General features: G+C 33.4%; 2 protein-coding genes and 1 long non-coding RNA gene across 8 annotated transcripts; 2 read left to right on the top strand and 1 right to left on the bottom strand.

Moving 5' to 3' along the window:
- Nucleotides 1-2992: 2992 nt before the first annotated feature.
- LOC132043621 (uncharacterized) lies at nt 2993-8391 on the bottom strand. 6 transcript variants are annotated; one of them, XM_059434099.1, is made up of 5 exons: nt 8268-8343; nt 5443-5942; nt 5045-5352; nt 4605-4659; nt 2993-4091 (listed from the first exon to the last, which is right to left on the bottom strand). In XM_059434099.1, the coding sequence occupies exons 3-5, from the start codon at nt 5233-5235 to the stop codon at nt 3420-3422; spliced, it is 918 nt and encodes a 305-aa protein (XP_059290082.1). In that variant the 5' UTR covers nt 5236-5352; nt 5443-5942; nt 8268-8343; the 3' UTR covers nt 2993-3419. The 6 variants fall into 6 exon arrangements, with proteins under 6 accessions (XP_059290082.1, XP_059290080.1, XP_059290077.1 ...); XM_059434097.1 differs by lacking the exon at nt 8268-8343 and having other exon boundaries at nt 2993-3604; nt 5443-7806; XM_059434094.1 differs by lacking the exon at nt 8268-8343 and having other exon boundaries at nt 3951-4091; nt 5443-7806.
- LOC132043624 (uncharacterized) lies at nt 4090-12767 on the top strand. Its single transcript, XR_009411879.1, has 3 exons — nt 4090-4374; nt 12264-12508; nt 12655-12767. It is a non-coding gene; the product is annotated as an uncharacterized LOC132043624 (long non-coding RNA).
- Nucleotides 12768-12956: 189 nt separating this feature from the next.
- Nucleotides 12957-14079, top strand: LOC132043623 (uncharacterized). Its single transcript, XM_059434100.1, has 4 exons — nt 12957-13049; nt 13137-13241; nt 13326-13712; nt 13860-14079. The coding sequence occupies exons 1-4, from the start codon at nt 12966-12968 to the stop codon at nt 13869-13871; spliced, it is 588 nt and encodes a 195-aa protein (XP_059290083.1). The 5' UTR covers nt 12957-12965; the 3' UTR covers nt 13872-14079.
- Nucleotides 14080-23457: the final 9378 nt, after the last annotated feature.

Raw genomic sequence — 23457 nt, 5'->3', positions numbered from 1 at the left:
GCATTGAGCTAAGTTTACTCCAGGAACATCTGAAGACTGCAAATACAGCGGATCAAACGAATTGAAGGTTGAATTAGTCGAATTCTATCCATTGTTTCCATGTCTCAATCCACTTTGAGCTTCCACATTATCTGGTGTTGTTTCTTCAGTCAATATCGTCATTGTGTTCTTGACAAATTTTAAGATTCGATTTGCAGAGAAGAAATAACAACACAAATCGAACTAGAATAAACCCTAGATTTGAGAAAAAAAAACTCAAAGAAAACAGAGAAGAACGATGGAATTGGATAAGTAACAATGAAACTGATGAAAACACCGTATCAGTGGAGCTGATAATCGATCGCCATGGATGGCTCTGATACCATGTTCAAAGCTGGAATGGAAATTCAGATGAAAAACAATTAGAGAAGATGAGCTAAGGAGAGAACTGGAAGTTGGGGAATTTCATATATTTCATTGATACCAAAAAAAATTTGTACAAAGGGTCCTAATATATATAACACTCTTACCGACCTAATCACTACTAATCACAAAATATCTAGTAACTAATCTAACCAACTACAACTCATCACTAGGTTAGTTACAAGATAGTGCCATCTGTTTCCAGCTCATTATTCTCAATACATTGAGAATAAGAAATAAATGTCTTAAATTACGTTCATGCGTGTGCAAAAGTCAACTTCCAGAATTAGATATAGGCGATGAACCAAAAAATCACGCTCGCAGAAAATTGGAGAAAGAAATACAGAACCTGGCAAAAAATAAATACAAAGAGGAAGTCAATCAATAAAAAAGGAACGTCAGCAGCTATTGGTGAATTTACCATTTATCTCAACGCTTCTCATTTTAGAGACAAACATGGAAGAAGTGATAGAGTCTGTTCGATTATCTAATAGGAGTTTAGTAGAAGCAGTTATTTTCTATACAAATTAATGAATTATTATGATTGAAACGTTTGGATCCTTTAATAGAAATTTTAAGAAACAATTATTTCTTTAATGTAGTGTCATGAGTTAAATGAAAAGAATGAGGGGAATATTTTATTTTATTTTTTAAATGAGAAAAAAATATAAATAGGATTACTGATCAAAATACATCACCTTCCTCATTCTCAAAATTATATATATTAGATTAGTGTAACTGTATGCCCGCTGAGTGGTCATGAAGTTATTTAAAATTATTGTTAAATTTTAATGTCTTATAATAAATATATGAAAAAAACTCATTATTTCCTAATAAAATGTTTTTCACGATCTTTTAACATCATATATGCCCTTGTGCCGAGGGTCTACCGGAAACAACCTCTCTACCTCCCAAGAGATAAGGGTAAGGTCTGTATACACTTAACCCTCTCCAGACCTCACTTGGTGGGATTTCACTGGGTATGTTGTTATTATTGTTTTAACATTATATATAAAATTCTCTATCGGAAGAAATTTGTAACATTTTTCATTAATAATTATTTTAAAAAATCATTTAAACAATTATACATTGGACTTGAATAAGCAAAATCAGAAAATAAATGTTGCCAATTTTTTCTTCTCTTTCTAATGCCTTTTCATTTGTATTTTGCTTCTGAATATGAATTGTAGGCACTTATATTTCATAAGATCCATATTTTCTCGTTTCTTTGGCATAAATTTTTATAAAAAAAAAAAAAAAAAAAATAGAAGGAAAGAAGAAAAAAAAAACAAGGACAGCCTGATTCATAAAATGGCCGGAATTCAGTTTCTACAAAATACCATGAAAAACATTATTACTGAGATCTCCATCATATAACACTACAACACAGTGTATCTATAGCTACGAAATCTAAGCTACGAATTTAAAAAGCGTAGCTATTACCTATTAATAGCCACAAAAATTTGAATTCCGTAGCTATTTACAAATTCGTAAAATTTCTTTGCCACGAAAATCAAATTGACAAAGCTAATTTCTCATTTTTGCCATAATTGCTAACTATCGTGGCAATAGTTACCGAAATAACTACAACTTTATTGCTACGATAAACTCTTATAGCTAATCATAAGTTTTTGCCACGCGATAAAAGTTACTGTAGCAATAGTAACCTTTTAGCCACAATAAATTATTTGAAACAAAATATTGTAGCTAAATCAATAATTTTGCTTCATGTTATAAAATTTGTGGCAATAGCTAAATGATATAACCACGAATGCTTTGCTAAAAAGAAATTTCGTAGCTAATTATTAATTTTTGCTACGGATTGAAACTTACTGTAGTAATAGTAACCTTTTAGCCACAATAAATTATTTGAAACAAAATGTTGTAGCTAAATAAATATATTTGCTTCAAGTTATAAAAGATTGTGGCAATAGTTACACAATATAGCTATAGAATTTTGGCTATAGTAAAATTTCGTAGCTAATTATTAATTTTTGCCACGTGTTGAAATTTATCGTAGCAATAGTAACCTTTTAGCCATAAAAAATTACTTAAAATAAAATATTACAGCAAGATAAATATTTTTACTTCGAGTACTAAAATTTGTGGCAATAATTGGCTTAATAGATATAGTTACTTGTCATGACAGAATCATATAGCCACAGATTTATTGTTATGATAAAATTTCATAGCTAATAATTAGTATTATTTAGCACGAATTGAATTTTGTTGTAGCAATACTAATCTTTTAGCCAAATTAAATAATTTGATTTCCTACACTTGTAGTTACCATAAAAATAGTATGAATACAATCATAATAAACACATTAAATTAAATGGCTGCAGAAATATACTTGTAGCTTAGAATTTTCAATGTTTCTATTAGCTTTTTCATTCACCATTCTTCAGAAGTTACAGATATAATACATGCACATTCTGTTACCATTTTCAAAAAATTATACCTTCACATTACACAAGGAAGAAAATAATACATTGTCTTTTTAAATGAAAAGATGTCAATACATGGCAAAATGAATTACAACAATCACCAAAAATCAATGTCATTACCAAAAATATTTTGAAAAAAAATTATCACCATATATACCTGCACATTACATAAGGAAGCACAAAATACATTGTTAAAATGACAAAATGCCAACACGCGACGACATGAATAACTAGCCTCACCAAAAATCAATATCATTATCAAGACTCGAACGTCATTCAATTGCAACAAACAGATAATGTCAGACTGGCTATTACTTTAGTCTATTGATCTGACAAAAAAATCGACAGAGTTTCCCCTGTAACTGAATAATCCATCAACATACACCCGGTAGAAAATAACATTTCAACTCAATCCAATCAAAATTATCAACTCAACATTACTGAATATTAACTCATATTCAATCAGAATAACTCAATATAATAAAGAAAAAAACATCATCCCTCAAGAAATAAGTTAACTTGTTAACATCAATTTAGTATAAGCCATATCCATATAAGATTTTTAAATGTTCACAATAACAAATCTTCATCATCGGTTTCAGGCTCCGATTCGATGTCGTCAATAATATCATCAGCTAAAGCAACATCAGTGCTGATAACATCAAGATCATTTCTTCCCCAGTTTATAAAGTCTTCATCTTCCTCAAATGTACACAAGAAATCATTACAAGCATCTTGTTGAAAAGTATCTTCACCTACAGCAGCTCCAGTAAAATAAGTAGAATGACCGCTCAAGACAATTGACCAATTTGGATGAAGATTATCCTTGACATAAAAAACTTGTTCTGCTTGAGATGCAAGCACAAATGGTTCATTTGTTGCTAGTTTTCGCTTAGTATTGACACTAACAACACCATGTTTATCTATTTTCACTCCTCTTCCTATGTGATCAACGTTCCACCAGTCACATTTAAACAAAACAACCCGCTTACTTTTGAAGTATTGAAGTTCTACTATTTCAGTTAGAACACCATAGTAATTAATATTTTGACCATTCATTACTCCTCTTACTAAAACCCCACTATTTTGCTTCACCCTATTTTCCTCAAGTAGTTTAGTGTGAAACCTGAAACCATTTATTTCATAACCCTTGAATCTTTGAACTCCATTAAAAGGACCTCTAGCCAAAGAATACAATTCACAACTTGCAAGTGAATTCCCTTCTCTGCGCATTTGTACAATCTGTACAAAAAAATAAATGAATAAATAAGTATTACAAATTGAATTCAGCACCTGTTCTTTGAGTGTTTAGTAGCTGGAGCTATCTGGAAGAAATTCATGGCATGGGTATCCAAAGAAGTTTATGGGGATGGAGGGAAGAGCTGCAATGGGCTGAAAGGCATCACATGGGAAGGAACAAAGCTAGTCAACTTTATAGAGTCTCACTAGCAGTTGCAACTTACTATGTATGGCAAGAAAGGATTGGTCGATTTTTCGGAAGCAACAGAGAGCAATTGAAAGCATGGTAAGAAGGATTATTCAGGAAATCGCTCATTTAAATGTCAAACTAGCTACTTATGTCCAGCACTTTGATGTATATCCTAGTTGACTAAGTAGATCATCTGAAAGAGTAGAAGGACCTTGGGTCTTGAGGTTTCATATGTTGCACTAAGTTTGGGACTTTGTCCAGAAAGGTATTTACCAAAAAAAAAAAAAAAAAAAAAAATTGAATTCAAAGTAACAATAAAAACTTACTCGATTGGAAAACCAATCATCGAAGTTCATGTCCCGATTGTTCTGCTCATACTCTCTGTTTAAACATAACCATAAGACTTGAGAAAAGCTAACAAATACTCCCTCCGTCTCAAATTATTTGTCGTGATTTCTAAAAATAGTTGTCTCAAATTATTTGTCATTTTAGAAGTTCAAGACAAAAATTATTATTTTTTCCCATTTTACCGTTAATAGTAATTGTTTTTGAAGATTACAAACACAAACACCTCAGTTATGGGGAGATGGCATATAAATAGAATAAATATTCAATGAAAAGAGATTACCCCTCTTAAGACATAAATAAGGGTAAAATAGTCAAAACATCCCAAAATTAATATTTTCTTAAGAGGCGTGTGAAAAAGAAACGCGACAAATAATTTGAGACGGGAGACTAGTGAACACAATAATATAATGAAACATACCGTAGAAATGGTTGAACTTCTTCACAATTTCTCAAGACATAAAGATGAGCTTGTTTTCGCTCAAACTCTTCAAGATTTTTGGATGTATCTCTTAATAACGGACAACCCTTTTGTTCAAATATTGATAATCCACTGTATGACTCAACATGATCACCTTCATAATTTTTGTCCATTCGATTATATCCTTTCATGCCACAATGTAAATATCTTGACAAAATATTAGACTTTCTTCAACAATATACCCCTCTGCAATAGATCCTTCAGGCTGATTTCTATTACGAACGTAATATTTCCATTTGCCCATTAATCTACATGATAAACACACAGTTAAATTGCTTAGCATGATAAATTAACAAGTCACATAAAATTAAATCAAAATTATAATATTAAAAACATACCGCTCCATTGGGTACATCCACCTGTTTTGTACAGGTCCAGCAATCTTAGCTTCTGTTGGGAGATGAATGACCAAGTGCACCATAACGTCAAAAAATGTTGGTAGAAATATTTTTTCTAATTTGGATAATGTTATTGGAATTTGAGCTGCAAGTTGATCCAAAACATCAACCCTTAATGTTTTTGAACACAACTCTCTGAAGAAAATACTTAACTCGGTGATAGCATCATAGACATTGTTTGGCACGACTCCACGAATTGCAAGAGGAAGCAATTGTTCCAACAGAATATGAGAATCGTGACTCTTCATTCCATAAACTTTACGATCCTTTAACTTCACCCACCGTGATACATTGGAAGAATAACCATCTGGAACCTTAACCATTTTCAAGAACTTGCATACTTTAGACTTCTCATCTGGTGATAAAGAATAGCATGCTGCTGGATAATACCATTTTCCATCCTTTTGAGTTGCGTGCAAATCTTTCCTTATACCCATTTCCTTCAAATCACGACGAGCATTCAGATTATCTTTTGCCTTTCCTTCTATATCTAATAATGTCCCAATGATATTATCACAAACATTTTTTTCAATATGCATCACATCTAAATTGTGGCGTATTAAATTATTTTTCCAGTAAGGAAGTTTGAAAAAAATGCTTTTCTTCCTCCAGTTATGAATCCCTTTACTTTTTTCGTATTTTTGTTTTTTTTGGGTCTTACCAAATGTCACGTCTTCCCAACTAGACAACCGGTTTAAAACATCATCTCCAGAGAGAGCTTTAGGAGCAGATCATTTTTCTACTTCTCCATTAAAATCACGTTTATTCCGCCGCCATTTATGATTAGATGATAGAAACCTACGAGCACCCATGTAAGAAAACTTACGACCATACTTTAATCGAGTAGAAGGAGTCTCTTTGTTGCATGAAGGACAAGACAAAGCTCCCTTCGTGCTCCATCCAGACAAGTAGGCATAAGCTGGAAAATCATTTATAGTCCATAAGAGTGCTGCCCGCATACAAAAATTCTCTCTTCTCGAAGCATCATATGTATCGACTCCATTATACCATAACTCTCGCAACTCGTCTACCAATGGTTCTAAGTACACATCGATATCATTTCCAGGAGCTTTAGGGCCAGGTATCAACAAAGACAAGAAGCAATATGGTGGCTTCATGCACATCCAAGGGGGTAAGTTATATACAGTAATAATCACTGGCCAAGTGCTATGAGAAACACTTAAGTTACCAAAAGGATTTATCCCGTCAGATGCTAATCCAAGTCTAACATTACGAGGATCTCTAGCAAAGCCTGGATTAGATGTATCGAAATGTTTCCACGCCTCTGAGTCTGCTGGATGTCTAAGAACCCCATCTTTCAAACGCTGATCATGATGCCATGTCATGTCTGAAGCAATTTCTGATGACATAAACAACCTTTGCAATCTTGGTTTCAAGGGGAAGTAACGTAAAACTTTTCGAGGAACTTTGTTCTTGGTCTTTCCTTGAGCACCGCCATTAGTTTTTTGACCTTCAACTGATTTCCACCTAGACTCACCACAAACCGAGCAAGATTCAGCTTTTGCATTATGTTTCCAGAATAACATGCAGTCATTCTCGCAAGCATGTATTTTTTCATAACGAAGGCCTAAATTTCTAATCAATTGTTTTGCTCCATAGAATGTCTCTGGTAAAGTTTCACCAGAAGGAAGTGCTCGCTTAATTAACTTCAGTATGCTATCAGTTGCTTTATCACTTATCCCAAAAAGACACTTGATTTGGAATAGTTCCACAATCAGTGACAGCTTGGAGAATGTCTCACAACCAGGATAAAGTTGTTGTGCAGCATCCTCCAATAATTTGAAAAATTTTGAAGTAGGCTCTGAAGCATCACCATGTTGAAACTTCCCACTGGAATCATCCATGATTTCAGGGCCAGCAGCATCGTAAATCATTTCAAATATATCATCACCTCGCTCTTTTCTTACTTTCTCTGGTCTTACTTCACTGTTAGTGTTTTTCTCTTTAGGTGCAAATTCTCCATGATAAAGCCACCGCGTGTATCCCTTGACGATCCCATTCATTATTAAATGATCCCTGACTTCACCTCTAGTCCTGTGGAAAACATTGTTGCATTTCTTACAAGGACAAGGAATTGCACCTTCTAGTTCCAAGTGCTTAAAAGCAAATTCCAGAAACCTGTCAACTCCGTTTACATAAGTATCGCTCAATCTATCTTCACAACGCATCCAAGTTTTGTCCATTTTCAAATTTCCTACAAAGAAAAAAAAGATTAAGATTAAGATCAAGATGCATAAAAAACTCACGAACTTTCAAGAGTTCAGCAAAGCAGAACATGATTGCCTCAAACATCCTAGTATTTCAACCCAATTCACTAAATTTCACATCTTGGTGCTATATCTGTATTTACTTATCATACCTTATAAGTCGTTCTACCAAGTGTATTATGGTTTTGAATTACTTATAAATGGTTCTAACAAGTGTTCAATATATTAGGCACCTAAACATGACTATATAACCAGAATGAAAGCTCAGGCATTATCCCAAACACCTTATTGACAGAACTCCAATCATGGCTAATAGCGAACCTTTTACTTTCTGCTTTTCTGATTGAGGATTCTAATATCACCAATCTTAGACACCAAACAACAATAAAAAACAGTACTAGACATCGAAGAGCAAGGATACATTAGAAGGGGTTCATGGGAAAATAGGGAGAGGAATTTGTGCCAAGGGAAGAAATTATCAGCAAGTGTGATAAGACAAAGCAAAACAAATAGAGAGAAAGCTGGAGGAATACATACCTTAATGGCTTTGGGGATTGTTGGTGAGAAGTGTGGTCCGCAGAGGTGAGGGAGAGCGCACAAATATGTTTTGGGGATTTTGGGTGAGAGAGTAAATTAAAATAAGGGAGAAGGGTTGGGTCCTTAATTAGTTACTTATTTGACTTGAACCAATTCTATTGAAAAATACATTTTTATTGTAATTATAGGTGTTCATTGTTCGATGCCATTCAACTCAATTTTTGCATACTCATAAGTTTCAAATATAATTTAAATAAATAGTAATTATATTTAATTATCTTTGATTAAGTAATTATATTGAATTTCACTAATAGCCTATTTGGCCAAGCTTATTTTTTTTCCCTTAAGTGCTTATTTTAAAAAAGTGAGGTGTTTGGCCACGCTTTTGGAAGAAAATAACTCGTACGAAGAGTAGCGAAACTATTTTTCAGAAGCTAAAAAAATAGCTTTTGCCCAAAAACACTTTTTCGAAAAGCATTTTTGAGAAAAATACACTTAGAAACACTTTTTAAAAGCTTGGTCAAACACTAATTGCTCCTCAAAAGTGTTTTTAAATTAATTGATCAAAGACAAACTGCTTTTCGCCAAAAGTACATTTTTGAAAAGCACATTTCAAAATATGTTAATTTTAGAAGTTTGACCAAACAAACTATAAGTCTTGCTCAAGTTCATCTTCATAAAGTGCATTGAGAATTCTTTTTTGACTTGCACCTATTCGACGTGGACAATACATTTATCGATCTAGTGTAATTGGGTGTCAATCGTTTTATTTAATTCAATTTACATAGTTTACTTGTAAATTTTAAATATAATTCAATAAATAGTTAGCTTATATCTAATTTATTTAACTGACTACTTATATTGGATTTAAGCAACAAATTAACTTCACTAAGGCTTTAACTCAAGCTTCATCCGAACAAGTGCTTCAAGAATTCATGTTATTTGACTCGGACCTCTATTATTGGAATAATATCTTTATCGATCTAATGTAATTAAATGTTCATATATAGTTCGATTCAATTTAACTTTACACAATCATACTTGTAAGTGTAAGTTTTAAATATTTAAATAGATAATATCTAAATATTATCTAAGTCCAGCTCAAGCTTCATACTAATGTACTCCAAAAATTGTTATTTGACTCGAAATAATACATTTTAGTGTAATTAGAGTTGTTCATCGTTCCCTAAAGAAAGTAGGAAAACCAAGTCCTACAAGTGGCATTCTACCAACCATTCCCACCACCAAACTCCCCCACCCACAACACCACTCTTCCCCCCAAATTTGGGAAATATTTTCTCTAAGAAAACAAGTTTTTTAAGAACGAGGAAAATGACTTCCCTAATGAAAGTAAGAAAACCAAGTCCTGCAAATGACATTCTACCAACCATTCCCACCACCCCGCACCCCCCCCCCCCAACCCACCCTCGAAAAGAATTAACCCCCCCCCCCCCCAAAACTTTTTAAAACGGGAAATATGTGTTCTCTCTTTGAGACCTTATTTTTTTTTTCTTAAAAAAAAAAAAATAAATCTAACATTTAGTTTTTTTTCCACATGTTAAGAAAATAATTAATTTTTTCAAATTTTATAAAAATTCAGTTTTTTTTTCACATTTTGGCAAGAAAAGCACTTTTCCGGATTTTATTTGAAAAATAAAAGTGTCCTAAGAAAATGAAATCATGAAAATCAAGATTTTTTAAAAAAATAATCAAGTTTCCATATTTTTAACAAATCCATTTTTCCATATTTAAAAAAAAAAAAATCATTTTTCATCTTGAAAAAAAAACAAATTTTCAAATTTTTTTTTTAAAAAGGGTTTTAAAAATCCTTTTTTTAAAAGAAAATGCCATGTTTTTAGTTTTTTTTTTTTTTTTTTAAATGGGTTTAAAAAAAATCAAATTTTCAAATTAAAAAAAAAAGACGGGTTTTAAAACTCATTTTTTTTTAATGAAAATTCAGTTTTTTATTTTTATTTTTAAAAAAATTGACACGTAAGCGAAAAAAATTAAAAAAAGAAGAAGAAAACAACAATAAATACACATGTGGCAAGGAGAGTGTATGTCACTCTCCCTTATGAGAGTGGGCATCGGCTTTTAGGGGTAATTATTCCGTTTTCGATCTAAGTTTTAGGGGGTTGACCCCTTCGGGTTTAATTGCTTTATCCCAAATATTTTCTTTAGCCCCTTAAAAAAAAGTTTAATTTTTTTTTTTTTTTAAAAAGAGTTTTAAATTTTTGTTTGGGTGGTTGTGGGATGGTCTCACTATTCATCTTGATCAAGTGCTTGGAATTATTATTGAGTCAAACCTTATCAAGACAATACTTTATCGATCTAGTGTAATTAGGTGTTGATCGTCCTATTTAATTCAATTTAACATTAACTCTATTATTGGAATTTGGAACATTAACTTTATTGTAATTGTAAGTTTAAAATAGTATTTAAATAAATAGGCAATTGTGTCTAAACAACAATATATTTTTTATTAAGAAAATTCTTAGCTAACGTTTTTTTAAGTGCTCTGTCTATTAGGAGGGAAACATGATGAATTCACAATAATTTTCTCTAATTTACGAAATTAAAAATTAAAAGAGTTGTGGTGAAATTTTGAAAACAAAAACAAAAAAGTTCCCTCCAAATTATTTCCCTCTTAATTTTTATGCCTAAATTATAGATTTCTTTTCTTATTACAGACCCCAAAACCCTAAAAGATTAAGCACTTTAGAGATAGAAAAAAAAAATCATGTCACTTCTCCATCTCCAATTTTCCTAGTTTCAACTTTTGTTTTCAAGGCACAATAAGGTAATTGTATATCCTTTTCTTTGTTGGTTTCTTTTTCCTTATGATTTAAACAACCATAATGATTTAATCCATGTGAAGACGCTGCCATTGGTATTCTTTTTAATCCATGTGAAGCCGCCATTGATATTCTTTTAATCCATGATAACTTGATATTCTCTTTATGTGATAATTATGGTGCATTGGGTCTGCCCACAATCATGTTTTGCCTATCTTAGGAACGTTGGAAATTAGCTGAAGCCACTACCAAATTGTTGGTCTTTAATATGCCATAGTATATAGAAGAAAAAGTATGGGTTGTGGGGGACGTGAGATTGAAATTAATATCATGCCACCCGGAAATTATTTGCTGAAACTTCAAAGTGTGGACATATTATCATTGAAATTATTTGCTGAAACTTCAAAGTATTTTTGCGCCTAACAAAAGTTTGTTTACAGCCAGACATGGGTAGGAATGGTCTTCGGAAAAAAACTAGTCGGTTGACTGATAATGGTAATATGGAACCTCCTAAGAGTGCTCAAACGGTGCCGGTTAAAGAAAATTTGCCCACACAACATGTGGAAGAACTTGTTTATCCGGGTACAAATTGAATTCATTATTATTATTATTCCTTTCAATTAGATGAATTTGCGTTTTGTTTAATCATATATAGCTAACTCATGTTCAATAATTTTGTAGGAAGTGTGGACACGCTAAGTGAGATTGAAATTAGCTACCATTATGGTGGTTATTTTGTATTCTCGCCTTCTAGAAAATATGTAAACGGGAATTTGATAAAAACAAACATGGACATTGATTTTATTAGTTACTTTGATTTATTGGCTGATTTAAAAAAGAATTGTAACTTCGATGTTTTTGAGGGAGATAAGTTCTTTTATCTGAGAGGTGATAGAGTTGTTAGTGATTACGAAGGGTTAGTCGAATGTCGCGATGATTAGGATGTTAGGAACATGCTAGTCAGTTATAAAAGGCATAAGGAGAAGTCTATCGAGATTTATGTGCTATCAAAAGATTGTGATATTTTTATGAGTGCCGAAGAAAATAGTTCTAGAGAAAATGCATCAGAAGAGGTAAATGAAGCAGTTGTGGAAGAGCTCGAATCAGCAAATTCAACAGGTACCTTTTATTTTTTATTGATTTTTTTTTTACTTCTATCAATATTTTCACTTGACGTTATCTATTTAATCTTCAATTTTAGGCTCAAACGTTGTGAAAAGAAAAACTAGAGGGCCTACCCGATGCATAAAAATAATCAACTTACAGGAGGGTGAAAAGTTGCCTGTAGAATTTGATGATGATGATCAAGCTATTAGCAAGAATGCAACTCAATTTATTTGGTTTTTGGGGCAAACAGTTAGAAATCGAATTTGTTGCCCCTTAAAAGTAAGTGGTTGGAAAGAGATTGAGGAAGAAAAGATCGACCATATGTGGGACATCATCTTGGTAAGAAATAAAATTTATATTTCTTCTTTAATTTTTTCTGGTTGATATTTGTTAGAACATAGCAACTGTTCTTCAAGATAACTATTATGCATGCTTTAGTCTATATGGTGTTCCCAGAGATTACTAAAATTGTATTTTTTTTATAGGAAAAATTTAATTTCGATGTTTCTGAGGGAAGAAAAGGCGCAATTCTTGGTCATATGAGTGACATCTACAGAGGCTATAGGCACAAGATGAAAAGCGGTATTTCGATTCGAAGACAACTTATCAACTTCGCTTGCGAAACAAGCCTAAACTTGTTAACGCAGATGAATGGAAATATTTGGTCAACCTTTGGAGTGATGCTTTGACTTTCGGTATTTGAATTAATTAGTTTACTGTTTTTTAAATTATTTTGTAGTATAGAAACTAATATTAATTATTGTTTGTTTATCAACTTTTGTTAAAAAAAAAAAGCATGCAGAACAAGACGAATAGATCGAAACGTTCATTGCCTCCATATATTGGAACTAAAAGCTATGCGAGACTTAGACACGAAATGGTACACATATAATATTTAGAACAAAGTTAGAAAAATTATATTTCATTATCGAAATTTAACTAATGATAATGATTATTATTTTCACAGGCGGAGAAAAAAGATGGAAAAACTCCTTCTCGTGTTGAAATTTTCATGGAATCTCGCAAGAGAAAAAAAGGAAAACAAGTTGATGCTTTTCAACAAAATGCTATTGTAATTTCAACGTGTTGGCTTTCCTCTTTATCTCCTTAAAATATATATTTGCATAGATGTGTGATTGAATTTTTTTGATTGTAGGATCAATTTGGCCAATTTAAAAAGCAGCAAGAAAAAGGAGAAATTTCTTTAAATGATGATGATATCTTCGAAAAAGTACTTGGGGCAGAAAAAAATGGATATCTTCGTGCATATGGCCCAGGAAAAAATATTAGTGAATATTTCGGGGGTAGACCAACGAAGGTACAACTCATAAAGCAATTAGAATCGACAAGAAAAGAATCGAACGAGCGTGTGGAAGAAGTTAAAAGGGAAGCTAAGGAGCAAATAAGGGAAGCTAAGGAGCAAATTGAAGAAATGAAGAAAGAAACGGATAATAAGATAGCAAAGTTGGAGAAACAATGGGCAGCAAAATTTCAAATGTTGGTTGCAGCTCAAGGCCGACAATCAAATGATGCAAATCTAACCGTAAGTAGCTTATTTTTATATTTTAATATTACTAATCCAATAAATATGTGATCTTATAAAATATTCATATTAAGAAACAAAGCTTAATTTTTAAACGAATTCTTTATTGTATCATTTTTTTATTTGTTTTCTTAATTGTTATTGCAGCTTGTGGAGTAGTGATGGAAGCATCAAAATCGATGGGGACATGAAGAATTATTTTTTCTCTTGCAAAAGTATATTGATATGTTTGAATAAAGTGATGTTTCACTATTTTGGATGACATTGTTGAACCTTTGTTACATCTTTTTTCTAATATATTGCATTTATTACACGATTGAAGATATATTGCTACGATATTGTCTATAAATTTCATGTTGAAAATGAATTCTCAGCTACATTATATGGCTAACAATGTCGTGGCAAATATTTCAATTAGTAGTTATGAAATTTTTGGATTCGTAGCTAAACGTACATATAATTGCCACGCAAACGAGAATATGGATGCACATTTTTATTTCCGTAGCAAATGAAAAAAATCTTTTGCTACAATTTTGTCTCTCGTGACAAAAAGTATACACTTTTAGCTATGAACTTTTGAGTTCGTAGCTAGACATATAATCCTATAATTGCCACGTATAAAAACATTGCTACAAATTTACAATTTTCGTAGCAAATGAAGGTTCTTTTTAGCTATAATGTTATTTATTTCATAGCTAAGGTACGGCTTCATAGCTACGGTATGATAATATTTGTGGCAAATACTTTAACTCATAGCTATGAATTGTTTAGTTCGTAACTAAATATTGACTGCTATTGCCACGAAACTAAGCTATAGAAACAACCATAAAATTTGAGTTTGGTGGCAAACAAATTAAATCTTTTGCTACAATAAAATACCTTGTGGCTACAATATGAAGACAACTACAAAATTTGTTCGTCGTGGCAAAAGATTAAAGTTGCTTGCTATGAGTATATTTTCCGTGGCAGGAATTTTCTATCTTCGCAGCTACAATACAAAAAAACTCGTAGCAATTAGTACAAGTGCTTAGCCACGGACCATGTAAAGTTTGTAGCTAACTTTTAGCTACGCTACATTTTGCTACGAATGCTACGGAAAAAAAAAACGTGGCTAAAGTGTTTAGCCACGGAATATCATCTATTCAAACTTCTATGTATGAAAGTAAATTAACAAAATCAGTATCTACAAAATATCGGATGGAAAAAGATATCAAATGGTTATCAAACTCACCATTACATGTCAGAAGAAAAACAATACTTATCATAAACCTAAAAGGTCATCTATTCAACTCCTATATTTTGTCATATATACGAATCCAGTATTCCCAATACGCCCAATGGCCAGAGAAAAAGATCAATATCAAGCTGATATTAATCAAAATTGTCCATCATCAAAAAGTAGAAGAAGAAGAAGAAAAATCACATATATGTCCCTATATTTACATACCCTTTTATATAACCATTTATGCTCCCGACTGCAATAATCGATACTAAGCGAGAAACAATATCCAAACTCCTCATCAGTCGTTGAGAAACAATGTCTAAGCATCTTGTTTCATGCTTTAGCTGAGGAAGATTAAAGTCCAAAATAATGACACCCCGCAAGGCCTTTCTTGTTACATAGGAAATATGCAATGCAGTGAGGAAACGAAAAGAAAGTTTCAGTCTATAAAACATCACACAATGGAAGGTTATAGACTTGAAAAGTCATAACCGCCTATAAAGAGGTGTGATTAAACAGATTTAACAACGGGGGGTTATGGATGTAGATTTTTAATACAGTAAGTTTCTTACAATTTTTCATTGTCATTCTTTATTATAATAATAGACCAAAGAATGAATAAAAAAAGCAAAAAAAGGAGAAAAAAGATAAATAGGATCCTTGACCAAAGAGAGGTGCCACATCAGCTTGTCTATGCCTAGCTTTATATTATATATATATATATATATATAGGTTCTAAAGTAGCAATGAGTAATTATAATAACCTAATCAATTTGTCGTCATTATCTTATTCTACGGAGTAATTAATCAATACAGCTTATACAAAATCATAGTGTTAATAATTAGTATTTCAATAAAATCAATCAGTTCCATTAATATTAATTTTGTTACCCAAGGCAAGTCTAGAGAAGATAAAATAATAATAAAATAAAAAAGACTCTCTTGTTTAACTTTGCAGATTAAATTTATAACAAAAAACTCAAATTTTCGTAATCCATTCCAATATATAATCCAATTTCAATCCAATATTATTAATTATTGTCCAAATATATATGGTGAAGATTTTCTTCTAACACAATACTCAGATAACGTTCTGTAACTGCATGACTGAAACAACATCTCATAGAAATATTTGTGTACAAATTTGGACGTGATTATATTTCTTATTATACATGTTTCTTAAATAAAACGATTCACAATAATCATGCATAGTATCTAAGTAGAGATTCAATGTATTAATGCAGAATATATTTTCTGTCTAACTAGACAGCAATTTTAAAATGTGAAACCAATTAATTAATTGTCTGTGCAAAATTGGGACACCAGACATACCCTCTTATACCTACCAAGTGCACTATATATAGTGTAATATATACTATCGCCTTCATCCCAATTTATGTGGTAACCTTTGATTTGACAAGAAATTTAAAAAGAAAATTATTTTTTAAAATTTATGACATAAAATAAGTTATAGACATTTGTGTGACTATAAATCATCTCATTAAGAATAGAATGAGAATTTCAAAATTATTTTAAACATGAAAAGGTTAAATAAACTAAAAAGGACATTATTTTAAACATGAAAAGGTTAAATAAACTAAAAAGGAAAACATGACCGATAAAATGAGACATATGAAGTAATAATGCTATAGGTTTATCATATTAATAGGTGTGGATTCGATTTGTATTGTTCCATTTTTTTTTCTTTCTTTCTATACAAATAACAACAATATTTGCATTCACCTCAGTTCAAAATAAATTAACTAATTTGAGGCTGATCGTCGATGTATAGCATCCCTTTTTGTTCGGGAGGAATAATGTAAGCAAGTTCGCACAGACATAATTATTGATCCTTCCATGTAATAAAAAATTAAAGAAACAAACAATTCTGCCCCTTATTGGTGGAAGAAAAGAAATTAAGAAGATATACATATTAACATCTGTATTTATTTTATGGTCCCATTTCAAGATGGTTTCTTTTCTCTTCGTTTGAAAAGCAACAAGAGGTCCTTTATTAAGTTGTTGAGGGTACCTCATTTAGATAATCCCAATATAATTATAGCATTGGGTGGTGCCTTTTGTCTTAGCTAATCCCAATATAATTATAGCATTGGGTAGTCCCTTTTGTCTTAGCTAAGGAATTAATATGTAGGAATATATGCTACTAACGTTGTCACAATTTAAACCACAATTAGAATAAGAAAATTAAAGTTTTTTTGCTTTTGATATAATAATCCGGTATTCGATATTTACTGGCTCAACTAATGTAATTCTGTGCCCTATAAGGACGATTTAAGAGGGAAATGTTCCTTATTATGAATTTTCCCATTCTCAGGATCATTCATAAAGTCATACGCAAGACCTCTGATTAAAGGTGAATGAATCGTATCCATTCTATCATATCGGATGGACAGGACAGTGAAAATTAAATCTACCTAACCTTCTCATGCAGTAAGTCTTAAATGTTGCTAGCAGATGGTACATTTAATACCAAGACTAACTGTCCATCGACCATCAATTCGAATTTATATTTACTTACCAGTAGCTTAGTATTTCACTAGCCAAATAAAGAGAGTTCCCCAAGCTTAAAATAGAAATGGCCACCATTAACTCGTTTCAAGGAAAAAGAAGTAAAATGTCTGCAATATTGGATCACATGATTTGCATATTTCCTATAAGAAGTTCAATTGGTCTATCAATTATTTTTCCTTCACTTCTCTTATTCTAAGTGTTACTGCTGGAACTGCACAGCTTCCTCTAATTAATTCAATTTTTAGGAAGTTCATGATCATAATAATATTTGACAAATTAGATATCTAGTTAATGTGTGAAAAATATTTTTTAAAAAGAGATATTTACTATTAAAAATTAATAATATCCTACCAATTAATTGGATAGCATTTTCATGAAATATTTAGTATTAATATTTATAATAATGTCTAAGTTGAGTGCTTGCTGGTTCGAGCAATGATATGAAATAAAGCGGCTAGATAAGTGTGGGGAAAAGGGACTAAATTCTGCCATAAGAGAAGTCTGCGCGGTCCAAATTCAAGATACGTATTGTCTGCTTTGATTCAACAGACCTCATGGATTTGTTCCTTGAACTACATATCGAGCTAAAAAGCACGCAAACCACGTGAACTTGTATTATGCCGTATACGCTCTTCAATTTCCTCTTACATTCTAATGTGGAATTCATCTAAGAAAAGTGTCATGTGCAACCCCTTCTTCAGAACCTTATCATCTTAAAAGTATGTCAGTTCTTCTCTTTGACCCGCCCTCTGTCATGAGCATCACATTTTCTCCCTTGTGCTGAAAAATATTTCCTTAAAATTTTTATTCTGATCCCAAAATAAAAAAGGTAACTTATTTTGTCTCAAATTATTTTCCTTCATACCAAATAATTGTCTGAGTTTAAGCAGAAAATACATTATATTCTTTTTAAGATACAAATCAAGAAGCAGCTTTAGGCAACAAGTTGCTTAAGCTCCAATATGTTATCAATTGTATTTATTTAATTTGAGCGGACCTTTTTATAAAACCATAGCTTTTTCCTTAGGCCTATATCTTCTTTATTATTAATATACACACGATATACACAGAATATACAGTCAGCAGTTACATTCACTCATGTCCAGAAGTTAGTTATTCTGTTTGTAGTTAGTGGACTTCACAGAGTTAGTTAAGAGGTAGTTAGTTCACGGATAGTTAGCTTAGAGGATCAAGTTATGTACACACACACACACACACACACACAGATATATATATATATATATATATATATATATATATATATGTGTGTGTGTGTGTGTGTGTGTGTGTGATCCTCTCATTGTAATGATTAACACAAGAAAGTATTCAATACAATCAATCTCACTTCTTCTCTTCCCTCATCTTCATCTTCTTTCTCATATGAATATCGTTTCTTTCTTTCTGATAATCTACAGATTATAACATTTATTCATTACAAATTAGTTATGAATTCAATAGGTTTTAACGCAATCTGAACACTGGTTCTGCATGCTTGAAGAATTGATCATTCACTTCATTTGATAACCTAACTACCTTTCATGTTTCACGTGTTTGCCCTATTTTTGTGGGCACTTCCTTTAGTTTTAAGTTTCCCGCCACATGCCCCCTCCCCACCCCTCCCCCTCCCGTGTCAGGTACCCACTTTGGGCCACGACTAATTTGAATTTACCGCATAAGGTTCATTAAAGAGAAGAAATGCTTCCTACTAAGTTTCTTCTTCATTTCCATGACTTGAACTCGAGACCGCTGGTTAAGGGTGAAAGCATCCTAATTCATTATACCGCGGCATTAGTGGTGTCTCTTCCTATAGTTATATCATCTTTTTATGTGTGTGTACATGTGTATGTTTCTCTATTATATTGCGCTTTCATTCATTGATACTTTTACGAATTCTGGTTTTGGTCGATGTGTTATCTAGTTACACATATTTAACTTCTTCTTTTTTGTCGAGCTATTGTTGACAGCTAAGCACAAGCTGAGTTAGTTAGGGGTAATACAGTAATTGTACAGCTAATATATTGCTATGTGATTAGAAAGTTAGTTCGACAAAATGTACATATACAGCTCATTTCATTCATGTAAAGTTCAGTTGAGGAATAATAGATTTCTTCTCTCTAACTCTAAAGTTCACTTTATATCTTCCTCCGTAAGTTTCCCTCAACCTCAAGTTCACATCCATGGCTGCTAACATGGTATCAGAGCCTTCAATGGCGTTCTAAAAAGCTTTGAAACTCACTGATTTGTCTGGTTGCACAATAAATCAGATCAATCAGCACAGAAGGTTCGAAGAAGTAGAAACGCAGTCAAATTGAAGTGAATTTGTAATCAGTTGAACGAAACAGCTGAGTGAAAGCAAAATCAAGTGAAATAGAGACTCAATTGCAAGCTCAATCAACAATGGCGAATGAAAATGTATAAACGAGTGAAACTCAAACAGAAACAACAGCTTCTGCTACTGTAGCAACTGTAAGTGTTCCTAAAATTGATCACAATCATCCACTCTACTTGCAACGTATAGATACTCCAGGTAGTTCACTTATCTCGCTTATCTTTACCGGATCAGAAAATTATGCATTGTGGAGTCGGTCCATGAGAATTGGTCTGTTAGGTAAAAGTAAGCTAGGATTTATAGATGGCAGATTCCCTAAATCACAATTCAATCCAACACTGTATGACCAGTGGGAGAAAGTGAATGCTATAGTTCTCTAGTAGATAATGAGTGCAGTTAGACCAGGTCTTCTAAGCAGTGTAGTGTATACAGCTGATGCATACAAAGTGTGGGAAGACTTGAAGGAAAGGTTCGATAAAGTAAATGGATCTAGAGTACTTTATCTACATAGAGAAATTCAAACTTTTACTCAGGGAACAATGATAATTGCAGACTATTTTTCAAAGTTAAGGGATTTCTGGGATGAGTTTGATGCCCTTATGCCCTGTCCTGCTTGTCCATGTCCAGAGTCAGTGAATTATACTAAGCATTTTTAGTATCAAAGACTACTTCAATTCCTCATGGGCCTGAATGAGTCATACTCTAATGTTAGGTGATGAGTCCCACTCCAGCATTAATAAAGCATATTCCATGTTAGGTGATCAAGAGAGTCAGAGAAGTTTAGCCAATTTTTCACAAGCAGTTCACATTACTGAGCCAATTGATGGTGCTGCATTCTATAGCAACAAGGCACCATATGCACAAGGAACTGGTGGAACCTACAAGCGGAAAAAACCTATTGAGGTTGTATGTGAAATTTGTGGCTATAAGAAGCATACCAAAGAAAAATGTTACAGGGTCATTGGCTATCCATCTGGATGGAAAGGCAAAAAGAAAGGAGTTCCACCTAGCTACTATGCTAACCAGAATTAGAATCACCATGCAAATCATGGTGCAGTTCTTGCTATGGGAGAGGGATCTAGTGGTCAAGCACAATTTGGTGTTCAAACTGGCACTCAAGTGCAGCATTAGGTGCAGCATGGTGGTCATATGCTTGGTGGTTGGCCACAACAACGGAGTCGAAAAATCAAGCTCAAATGGCACGATTCGGTCCACAGCTTCAAATGCAGTACCAACCTGGCCCTCAGATGCTGTATGGACCTCAAATCAATCCTCAGATGCAGCAGTATGGTTTAACTCAGTATAGAGGAAGTGGAGCTCAGTTCATGTCACAGCCTAGGCCCTATTTCACCCCTGGTCAATATCAACACCTGGTTCATATGCTGAAACAAGGGTCAGAGGAAGGATCATCTTCTGCTAACACAGCAACAACAAGTACTCTGATAGCTTTACTCTCCAATTACATTAATTATAATTGGATAGTAGACACAGGAGCTTCCAATCACATGACCTCTAACCTGCAAATGTTAAAGAAATGTCAGATCAATACAAATTCTGATAGAAGCAAAGTGCACCTACTAACAGGAAATGTAATGTCAGCATCACACATAGGACACTCATCTGTATTTAATAACCAGGATATTAGCAATGTGCTATACTTACCTGATTTCAAACATAATCTCCTATCAGTATCCCAACTTACAAAAGAGCTGCAGTGCTCAGCCTCTTTTTTCCCTGATTTTTGCCTGTTTCAGGATCTTTATAGTGGACAGGTGATAGGGATTGGTAAGGAGGCACAGGGATTGTACCTATTGAAAGGTTCTGCATCATCTCTTCAGTTCTGCATCATCTCTTCAGTCATCTGGTTCTACATATAAACCTTCTGCATTTTCTGTTAAGTGTGGGTCTGACAAAAGCCATCTGTGGCACCTAAGACTAGGACATGCACCCATTGATGTAATAAATAAGCATTCATCCCTTAAAGATCTAGTTGGATTAGATTCTAAACACTGCACTGTGTGTCCACTTGCAAAACAAACAAAAATGCCCTTTCCTATAAGTTCTAGTAACTCTCATAATTCATTTGCACTACTTCATTGTGATCTGTAGGGCCCATATAAGGTGCCCACCTATGATGGTAAGAGGTTCTTTGTCACAATTGTAGATGACTTTACTAGATTCACATGGGTATTTCTTATACAGTCCAAGTCTGATACTGTAGTGGTCATGAGAAACTTTCTTAATAAAGTGCAGAATATGTTTTCTACTTCTGTTAAAACTCTGAGAACTGGCAATGGAAGTGAGCTTTTTAGTATTGTGTTTCAATAACTATTTGCTACTCTTGGTATTGAACATCAAAGTTCTTGCGTATACACCCCTCAGCAAAATGGAGTTGCTAAGAGGAGACACAGAACTATACTTGAAATTGCCAGATCACTCAGATTTCAGGCTGCTATGTCTTTGAGATTTTGGGGAGAATGTGTCGATACAAATTGTCTACACTTCTTATGTATTGCCCTACAGAGTTATTAGATACAAATCCCCTTATGAAATGTTGTATGGTCATGCACCATCCATCACTCACTTCAAAGTGTTTGGTTGTTTGTGTTATGCCACACCTTTGAGAGCACGATAAATTTGCCTCGAAATTTTACGCCGATAGTTCTCGTGGTTATTCCTCTACTCAGAAGGGATATAGAGTGTATGACTTGCACTCTCACTCCTTCCTAGTCAGCAGAAACGTTGTGTTCAAGGAAGATATCTACCCCTTCAAACATATGAAAGCAATTGGTACTTCCATTTTTCCAGTCCTGGATCTTCTTGATCCTGCGCATCACTTCCATGCTACTTCTAGTATTTCTGACAGCTGCATCAGTCTTCCTCCCACGTCAGAAGGACCGGAGGGGCTACAGCTTCCCTTGGATGATCCACTCTCTGATAGCTTAGTGTCAGATGCTCCCAGTGTTGGTTTATGCCCTGACACTACAACACCCTCTACCTCAGGTGTCCTTGAGACCAGAAAATCCAGCAGACAGTCCAAGCCTCCCTTATGGTTGCAGGACTACATTACACCTACTATTCCTATTTCCAACTCATGTACTTACCCTATATCTTCTTATGTATCTTATTCTAACATCAGTCCCACTTATCATAAAGCTCTCTCAGCCTATGCCTTTCACAAAGAACCTCAAAACTTCAAAGAAGCCTCCACTGATCCCAAGTGGATTGAGGCCAAGCAACAGGAGATTGCTGCTTTAGAGGATAATCACACATGGAGCATTGTAGATTTACCTCATGGCAAGGTTGCTATTGGGTGCAAGTGGATCATTAAAATAAAGTATCAAGCTTCAGGTGAGATTGAGAGGTATAAGGCCAGACTTGTGGCAAAAGGGTTCAGTCAAAAGGAAGGACTAGACCACACTGACACATTTTCACCTGTTGCTAAGATAGTGACAGTCAAGTCAGTCATTGCTCTTACTGCCTCAAAAAATTGGTTCATCTACCAAATGGATGTTCACAATGCTTTTCTCAATGGGGAACTGGTGGAGGATGGCTATATGGACATTCCTGATGGGTTTGCCAGACGGGGGAATCTATAAAGGTCTGCAAACTTCATAGGTCACTATATGGGCTCAAACAGGCCCCTAGGCAGTGGAACAATA

Source organism: Lycium ferocissimum, unplaced genomic scaffold (assembly GCF_029784015.1).
Source record: "Lycium ferocissimum isolate CSIRO_LF1 unplaced genomic scaffold, AGI_CSIRO_Lferr_CH_V1 ctg2601, whole genome shotgun sequence".
Taxonomy (NCBI): domain Eukaryota; kingdom Viridiplantae; phylum Streptophyta; class Magnoliopsida; order Solanales; family Solanaceae; genus Lycium; species Lycium ferocissimum.
Note: the sequence above shows the minus strand (reverse complement) of the source record. Positions and strands in the feature narration are given on the sequence as shown.

What these genes read in the sequence shown, in the direction of transcription:
- LOC132043623 (XM_059434100.1), top strand. Translation starts at nt 12,966, where the DNA reads ATGCAGAACAAGACGAATAGATCGAAACGTTCATTGCCTCCATATATT. An exon ending in CGAGACTTAGACACGAAATG is followed by an intron (nt 13,050 to 13,136) that starts GTACACATATAA and finishes TTATTTTCACAG; the next exon opens with GCGGAGAAAAAAGATGGAAA. An exon ending in CTTTTCAACAAAATGCTATT is followed by an intron (nt 13,242 to 13,325) that starts GTAATTTCAACG and finishes TTTTGATTGTAG; the next exon opens with GATCAATTTGGCCAATTTAA.
- LOC132043621 (XM_059434095.1), bottom strand. Translation starts at nt 7,706, where the DNA reads ATGGACAAAACTTGGATGCGTTGTGAAGATAGATTGAGCGATACTTAT.